Raw genomic sequence first — 9,491 nt, 5'->3', positions numbered from 1 at the left:
AAAGAGAAATAACAAAATTGATTAAAAAATATTAAAAAGCAAAAGAGAGTGTAAGTGGAGAAAAGAGTAGTGAGAAAATCAGCTTCCTATACATATAATACAAACATTCTAGATCACATATTTTGGGCAAAAATAGAACACGATGCAAAATTGAGTAATAAATCAATTTAACAATTGCACCATCTTTTTAATCAAATTTAATTAATATAACTTGTAATGTTTTTTCACAATAATATGTTTGGTTCTTAAAAAATAAAATAAAAAGGAGCTCTCAGTTACCTCTGCATGCGAGGTTCATATCATTTCTCACAATACTACCGCATAATACAATTCACATATTAGTACTGGAGACAGGTTTTTTTTTCTTTTTAGAGAATACAAAATACATTTTTATTGCCCTTGTTTTAAGAGACTTTTTCCAAACTGTTCTGCTACACACGCATTTTTGTTTTAAGAGAGGTCTTTCTACTTGAGACTGCAAGAACTTTGACACTGATGGTGCTCGATTTAGCCACCCACAGCTAACTAGATGAAGATGGTAGCAAAACGGTTTGCATGGATTAAACATGCTAGCTGGTTAGAAGCCACTTAAAAACAAAATGTGTTCATAACTGAGTAGAAATAAAATCAGCTTCCACAAGATTATAAGCAAAAAGCAATCTTAATTACATAGAAACAGATATGTTACACACAGGATACCAGGTACATGATAAACAAAATGTGCCCTTAATTAAGCAGAAACAGATCATCCACACAGGACTCACAAAATGTCTGCTGTAAGTAGAAAGTGGCCATCATTTAACTACATACCTAATAACTAGAAATTAACAGAACATTGATCATTATAGCTATCCCACAAGTTAACCAGCATAAGTATCCATGATCTTACCAACCACCTCCTTAGAATCCTTGAGCTTTTTGATGCTCTTGTTGAGCTTCTCGCGCTTGACCGCAATTGATGGAGCTTCCTCGAGCATCCTCTCAATACCACGGCCATGATTTGGTCCCATTAACTCACAAACAATCTCCATTTCCATGTCTTTGTTCACAAGGTTTGCAACAGTGAGTTGCAAATGCAAGGCCATGCAATCAACCAACCTTCTCAGAACAACCTTCCAATAAGCAGTCATCCGCATTTTCAAGTCAAAAGCCAGAGATAAATCAACATGAGTGTACTTCCTTAGGCCTTCAATTTCAATCTCCCCAATACCATCTATGATCATCTTGGAGGGTCGTTTCTGATCATTCAAGACCTTACCTATGAATTCTTTCTGCTTGGTCATGAGACTATTCCAATCAGATACATATTCAGGATGACATGTATAATCTGTCAGCTTCTCCATTTCTACAATCTCCAAGATCCAGTTGAGTGACTTTTCTTTCACCTTTTCAATAAGATTATGGGCAGCTCTCTTGGTAGCCACATGAAGATGATAATAGTCGTGTGTATTTTTCACTAACACAGAAATAACCACATCCCCAACATAACTCCAAACCTTCTCAACAAACTCAATAGGTATGCTCGAAATAACCCTCACTTTTCCCTGCAAAAGTACAAGAAAAGCATTGCGGGGAACAAAATTGGGAAGATTGATACCTTTTGCCTCCTCCAAAATCTTTATCTCCTCCAGTAAGAAGTTATTTTTGGGGTCATTCTCCTTGCACTTGTGAAGTTGATCTGAGTACTGATTGAGCATCTCAACCAGCCTAGCCTTGCAATGCATGCGTTGATCATCCGGGAACTCATCAAATTCTCCCCTGACAAGAATTTTCTTAAGTGATTCTTTGGATGCTCCGATGATTTGCATAAATGCGGTCATCGCCTCAGCAACAGATGACAGACTTTTTGGCATTTCGTTGAGCTCAGAAAGATAAGCACTCAGCTTGTCATTGATCTTCTTGACAATACTAGGCAAGTTTCTAGCTATGCTAGTAGCTTGAATTTGGGCCAACTTTTCAGCCAAAACCTGAATTCCAACCATAGATTTATGGATCTGTGAAAGAAGAGGATGAGTATTAAATAATTGATCCGAAATAGCCCTTGCCTCCTCGTACGTTTCATCTCGAATCCGGTTCCTTACGCAGACATAGCCAAGACCAATGTACACATCATCATCTGTAACCTTCTCTATTAGTCCTTCTGGTGCCATGTCCACCTTTGTAACCACAGCCAGAGTCCTCTCACCAGTTTTATCCACACTCCGCGACATACTAATTGACTCACATGTGCTAAAATCAGCAGAAGCAGATAACACATTCAAAATGATGCTCTCTTCGGGCTTTATATACTTCATGATTATATCTTTGATTTGATCATAGATATTCTCAGGCTGGCCACGAACTGGAACCCTAGTGATTCCAGGGAGGTCAACCATGGTCAAATCAGGCACACCATTCTTCTTCACCAACAAGCTCAATGGGGCGTCTGAAATTCCCTTACTGTCCCCAGCAATCAGATTGGTGGCATTCACAATGTCCTCAGAAATGTTGTCCTCATCAGTGTGCTCAACTCTGCCATTGTACTCTAGTGAAAGCTCTGGTTCAGGATCAGAGTGGTGCTGAAGCCTCATTATGAGAGGAACCCTTGTGCAGATGCCTTGTCCACGTGGCAGGCTGATTCCAGCAAGGGATTCAAGAACGCTAGATTTACCAGATGACTGGTCTCCAACAACAACAATTGTCGGGAGCTGAATGCCTTCCTCCATAACCTCGAGGCTACGGAGCTTGTTGTTGTGTAGATACAGCTGCACCAAAATGGATTCAGCTGCATCCTCAACTTGTGATACTCGCAAGTGCACGAGCCGTGCGGTAGTATAGCGTATGTAAGTGCGAGGTCGATCCCACGAGGATTGGTGATTGAATGATTCAATTCATTTTCCCTACACAAAACAGAAATGAAAAAGAAGGGAAATAAATAAAACAAGGAAGAAAGAAAATAACTAACTCAAGCAGATAAGTTCCCAAGTTCAATTAGATTAATGGATTGATTCTAGCTAAAGTATGATTAAGCCATGGTGTGTGGTCATAACCTTGTGTTCCTAATTCCCTAATTTGATCATTTGTTGTCTAACCTAAAATTAAGCATTAGGAACCCATTAAGCATAGAAGAACATTTTAAACAACCAAGCATGTATCTAATCCCTGTTGTCGAATGTCCATACATACTCTTCCTATTCATAGTTCAATTCGAATTAAAGCATGGTGTATACTCTTAATTCAAACCAAGATAGCTAACATGCAAGCCTAAATGGTGATCAATCATTCAAACTAGCATATTAACTTATAAGCATAATGAATAAGAACATGAACCATAATTGAAACTTGGAAACTAATCAAACTTGAAACTAAAGAAAAGAATTTACATAATGAAAAATAAAGTGGAACTAAGAAAAACTTAAGGAAAATTTCAGCACAAAAGATTTCATTACAACAATTGAAAACTAGAAAGAGAAACTAAGAGAATTTGAGGGAGAGAAGGGAAGGGAGCTCTAGAGAAGTGTTTGAGAGCTCCCCCCCTTGGGGTGTGTTTACAAGCTTAGAGAACCTCCCTATTTATAGGCCTAAGGAAGTGAAAAATCTGAATTCAATATGGCTAATGCATACAACACTTGTTTTATAAAATCTGAAATGGTTGATGCACTTGTATTAGAAAATTTGAATTGGTTGATGCACTTGTATTAGAAAATCTTGAATTGGTTGATGCACTTCACCAATAGATCCACCAGCAGCCCTAGCTCATCTTCATGTCACCATGACCAAGCTTCCAACCAGAAATGATAGCTCATACCTAGCTCACCATGACCAAGCATCCAACCAGCACATGCTGAGGTCATGCATGACCAGCAACTTCAAGGGCTTACAACTTGGGCTTCTCTTAATCAAATTAGGACTTTAAGCACTCGAAATTGAAGTTCAGAATGTCTTCTTTCCAGCCATATGTTATTTGGGCCAATCCAAGGTCGGAGGAAGAAGTTAAGGCCGAAACAAATTGCTAACTCATTTTCCGCGCTGATAAGATCCATCCTGAGCATGGTTCTGTGTTTGCTAGGTAACGGACTCCAGATTTATCCAATGGGGCTGAATTTTGGATATGTTATAGTACACACCAATTGGAACAACTTTCATGAAGAATGTGGCCTCATTCGAGCTATGTAGGTTGTTGAAACAAAGCTTGCAATATGACCTACGGAACTGGACTGGCAGGGGGCTGTAGCCAAAATGAGTTTGTCTTTAAGCTCTTCATCTATTCATCCAAATTAGGCCTTAACATGCTTGAATTGCATGAATTATGCTCTCTTGCTCTATTTGCCTACAAAACACACAAAGGGAGGCAAATAACTTAGAATTATAGGAAACTAAGCAAAAGAAGTAAGTAAATAGGGCATGTATATGTATGAAATTATGAGCTTAACACACCCCCAAACTTAGATTTTGCTAGTCCTCGAGCAAAACAAAAGAAAAAAATAAAAATAAAAATAAAAACAAAAAAATAAAAACAAAACAAGAAGTTAACTAGACCACTTTCGTAGGTAACTCGATTGCATTGAGCGTATGCAACAAGCCTTTAAACCTCTAGGCATCCCTAGTAGGAGGAGTTGTGTCTCCTGAGGGTTTAACAGATACGATACCCACAAACGTTTTTCTAACTCTACAAAACAAAATGGTTAGAAAACTTAAAAGATTTGTTAGTCCTTAAGCAAAACAAAACAAAACAAAATAGAAAAACGTTAACCTTCCAACCAGACAGAAATTTTAACTTCGTAGACATGGCTCAACAAGGAACAAAACAAGCACTAAGGAAGTTCTAAACATTATTCAAGTGCTACCACAATCTCACAAAAATCATGCTCAAGGTGTGTGTGTGAAGTAGCCATGAAGATACAACTCATGCTTCTCAAACAACGATATGAATTCCTGCAAGAATGAACACAAGTTTGCCAAGCTAAACCAAGATCAATAGGACTTTACTTATGGATGTAATGGGGTTATGGTAATGGTTAGACAAAGAATGGATATTGGAATACAAAGTCTAAGGAACAAAGTAGAGCATGTCATATAAACAAGATCATTGACATTTGAAATGTAAGGCACAAAAATTGAAAAGCTCACAACACCAGATTTTGCAATTGAATCACTTCACAATTTGATTTTGACATTTACACACTTTGTACAATATTTGGCCCAATTTTGCGGCTCTTTGCCCTAGATCACCTTGATTTCTCCTTGTATCACCCTAGGGTCGTGACTACATTGGCCACACTTCTTTTCTCTTTTTCTTTTGATTTTTTTTTTATAGCTCATTTATTGCCTTGAATACATTACAATCTCAAATACAATCATACTCTACATGTCCCCTAGATGGTAGGATATTTAATAGATGATAAGGTGATAGAAAGAAATGGCTAAGTGTTTGGGCACAAAAGGGTTTACAATGGAATATGTATTGTATGGGTTGATGGAGGAAAAAGAAAGAGGCTTAACAAAGATGGCCTAAATCATATCTTAGTTATAAACTTGACATTCCAGTGAATCACACAAGCAAAAATGCATACAATTGGGTAAGACATGCAAGAGTTGTATAATCATGGCTAAAGTGCATAGAAAGCTCAAGCATAATTATGTGAGACTTAGCTAGCAAAAGAATAAGATTCAGACCTAACACAATGCTTATCAAATTCCTAAGAGCCATATTAGAAGTTAGACTCAAGATTTATCATTGGTGTGGGAAGGAAAACTGAAAATGACTCAAAGAAAAGAAACAGAAAAGAAAAACGAGAGGTTTCAAATTGCAAATTGAATATTTTATTTTTAATTTATTAAAACACACAAATATACAAGTAACTCAAGGATGACCAGTTAAGGGCCTCAGAAACACACAGCCAGGGGATCCGGGAAGGTTGGAGGGGTCACAATGGTCCCGCTTAAAACCCAAACTTCTTAGACACCGAAGGTGTCGCCTAAAGAACTCCTAGACACTGTATTGACGGAGACGCTCACTGGAGTTACCACGAGTCAGCTCATATAAAAAATCTTTTTAATTTTTTTTTTTTTATATAAAAGAAACATAAACTTAAAATTACTAAAATAAAAACAAAACAAGTAAAGAGAAAGGATCGAAATACTTCCCCTTGAAGCGATTAGGTCGAGCGTGATGCATTTGGAGGTCGCGACTTCTCCCACTACTCCACACTTCCTATCTTTGAAATTGCCTTCTTTCTCCCTCTTTATTAACCTGTCATAAATTTCTAAAACAAACACACAAACTTGAAATGGAATTAAAAGGATTAGGAAATAAAAACTAAATTGAAAAGGAATATCAACACACATCCAATTCCATGCTTCAAAGCAACAAGCATCAATGGGTTGTGTAAGCTGGGACTTAAACCCAGTTCTCTTGCTTGTTGGGCAATTGTCCTTTTCTGTTGGACTACAAACACAACTGGTCCATTAACATCATTAACTGTAAAACTTGAAATTGTTTAGAAGAACATGAAAATGAAAAATAAAAATAAAACAAGTAGGGAAAAGAAATAGAACCAAACTATGTTGTCAATCCCCGGCAACGGCGCCAAAAACTTGTTGTGTAGATACAGCTGCACCAAAATGGATTCAGCTGCATCCTCAACTTGTGATACTCGCAAGTGCACGAGCCGTGCGGTAGTATAGCGTATGTAAGTGCGAGGTCGATCCCACGAGGATTGGTGATTGAATGATTCAATTCATTTTCCCTACACAAAACAGAAATGAAAAAGAAGGGAAATAAATAACACAAGGAAGAAAGAAATAACTAACTCAAGCAGATAAGTTCCCAAGTTCAATTAGATTAATGGATTGATTCTAGCTAAAGTATGATTAAGCCATGATGTGTGGTCATAACCTTGTGTTCCTAATTCCCTAATTTGATCATTTGTTGTCTAACCTAAAATTAAGCATTAGGAACCCATTAAGCATAGAAGAACATTTTAAACAACCAAGTATGTATCTAATCCCTGTTGTCGAATGTCCATACATACTCTTCCTATTCATAGTTCAATTCGAATTAAAGCATGGTGTCTACTCTTAATTCAAACCAAGATAGCTAACATGCAAGCCTAAATGGTGATCAATCATTCAAACTAGCATATTAACTTATAAGCATAATGAATAAGAACATGAACCATAATTGAAACTTGGAAACTAATCAAACTTGAAACTAAAGAAAAGAATTTACATAATGAAAAATAAAGTGGAACTAGGAAAAACTTAAGGAAAATTTCAGCACAAAAGATTTCATTACAACAATTGAAAACTAGAAAGAGAAACTAAGAGAATTTGAGGGAGAGAAGGGAAGGGAGCTCTAGAGAAGTGTTTGAGAGCTCCCCCCCTTGGGGTGTGTTTACAAGCTTAGAGAACCTCCCTATTTATAGGCCTAAGGAAGTGAAAAATCTGAATTCAATATGGCTAATGCATACAACACTTGTTTTATAAAATCTGAAATGGTTGATGCACTTGTATTAGAAAATTTGAATTGGTTGATGCACTTGTATTAGAAAATCTTGAATTGGTTGATGCACTTCACCAATAGATCCACCAGCAGCCCTAGCTCATCTTCATGTCACCATGACCAAGCTTCCAACCAGAAATGATAGCTCATACCTAGCTCACCATGACCAAGCATCCAACCAGCACATGCTGAGGTCATGCATGACCAGCAACTTCAAGGGCTTACAACTTGGGCTTCTCTTAATCAAATTAGGACTTTAAGCACTCGAAATTGAAGTTCAGAATGTCTTCTTTCCAGCCATATGTTATTTGGGCCAATCCAAGGTCGGAGGAAGAAGTTAAGGCCGAAACAAATTGCTAACTCATTTTCCGCGCTGATAAGATCCATCCTGAGCATGGTTCTGTGTTTGCTAGGTAACGGACTCCAGATTTATCCAATGGGGCTGAATTTTGGATATGTTATAGTACACACCAATTGGAACAACTTTCATGAAGAATGTGGCCTCATTCGAGCTATGTAGGTTGTTGAAACAAAGCTTGCAATATGACCTACGGAACTGGACTGGCAGGGGGCTGTAGCCAAAATGAGTTTGTCTTTAAGCTCTTCATCTATTCATCCAAATTAGGCCTTAACATGCTTGAATTGCATGAATTATGCTCTCTTGCTCTATTTGCCTACAAAACACACAAAGGGAGGCAAATAACTTAGAATTATAGGAAACTAAGCAAAAGAAGTAAGTAAATAGGGCATGTATATGTATGAAATTATGAGCTTAACACTTGTCAACCGCATCAAGCAGAGGACGAATTTTATCATTGTAAGATGACACAATGGGTGCATCCACAACAACATTGAGAGGTACAGCATGTTCAGCTTCAACAACTAGTGCTGTGGATGAGCCTTCATCTTCTAAAACAGTGGTAATGGATGATTTGTTTCTTGAATCAGTTTTCATTTGCTTTCCTCCGATTTCTGATGTATTGGCAGATACAGGATTTGAGAGAGAGTTTTACTCTTTGTTGAGTAAGAGATGGTACCAGAAGTTCAAAGACATGCTTGTGGGCAGAAGCTAAAGCTTATTCTGTTCATTCACGTGCAAAAGACACACCTGTGGTCTTCAGACATTGATGCTTTGTACTTGAAGTAATTCAATTCTAAATGACAACACAATGGCCAACTGTAGCTAGTGCCTAGCTGCTCAGGACAAGTATAATGCCTGCCTATACCAACCTAACCCTCTGCTGCATAGCTAGAGGAAAAAGTCAGTAATCCAACACAATGTGGTCTCATGAACCGAATCGAATCCACCAACGAAAGAATCAAAACGCAGAGAGGGTAGGCTGCAGGCATCAAATTGTATTATATATGTCAAGGACATACCTGAGGCTGACATGATTGGTCACAGGCAGTAGCAGCTGTCCATTATTGTGTGGTCATTCATCCATCAGTTCGTAATCGAAGTGACTGCTTAATTGGGGGTGTTCTCAAAAGAGCTAGTTTCATTGTAACCAAGAAATAGATAGTTTAGTTTCGTTTGACAAAACAGTGGAGTGGCTAATTAATTCGCCTTTTGTCCTTTTGCATTTTACTTTAAAAAGTTATATTTTCCACGTACTTTTTAAGGCATGTGAAATGGAAAATTCATTTTTCATGTTTGGTCATGCTAAGAAGGTAACCAGAAAATACCTTACCTTATTTCCTTTCTCATGTTTGGTTTGTGTGAGAATGAAAGACAAACATTTTTTGGTTTTCTAATTATACCCCGGTTAGAAATATGAAATAAATAAAAAATAACAAAGAAAATCAAGAGTCTTTGTTGTTTAATGAAATTGTAATTCTAATAGCTCGTTTGATTCAGGGGCCGTTTACTTACTAGGAATTGAGGAAGTAAGGAATCGAAGAAGTAATGAATCGATATGGGAATAATCATTCTAATTAAGTTGTTTACTAACCATCGGATATCAACACATGAATGGAGTTGATTCCCTTTGTTATTGTTTACTAATTC

General features: G+C 37.4%; 1 protein-coding gene across 1 annotated transcript; it reads right to left on the bottom strand.

Annotated features, from left to right (window-relative positions):
• Window positions 1-612: 612 nt before the first annotated feature.
• LOC110763963 (dynamin-related protein 4C-like) lies at window positions 613-8,653 on the bottom strand. The gene is made up of 3 exons (XM_088247806.1): window positions 8,263-8,653; window position 7,058; window positions 613-2,723 (listed from the first exon to the last, which is right to left on the bottom strand). Exons 1-3 carry the CDS (start codon window positions 8,436-8,438, stop codon window positions 861-863), a joined length of 2,040 nt encoding a protein of 679 aa, XP_088103932.1. The 5' UTR covers window positions 8,439-8,653; the 3' UTR covers window positions 613-860.
• Between the last annotated feature and the right edge of the window lie 838 nt (window positions 8,654-9,491).

The sequence above is a fragment of the Prunus avium genome, chromosome 2, assembly GCF_965620075.1.
Source record: "Prunus avium chromosome 2, drPruAviu1.hap1.1, whole genome shotgun sequence".
In the NCBI taxonomy this organism is placed as follows: domain Eukaryota; kingdom Viridiplantae; phylum Streptophyta; class Magnoliopsida; order Rosales; family Rosaceae; genus Prunus; species Prunus avium.
This window is presented reverse-complemented; position numbering and strand designations above follow the sequence as displayed.

What these genes read in the sequence shown, in the direction of transcription:
- LOC110763963 (XM_088247806.1), bottom strand. Translation starts at nt 8,438, where the DNA reads ATGAAAACTGATTCAAGAAACAAATCATCCATTACCACTGTTTTAGAA.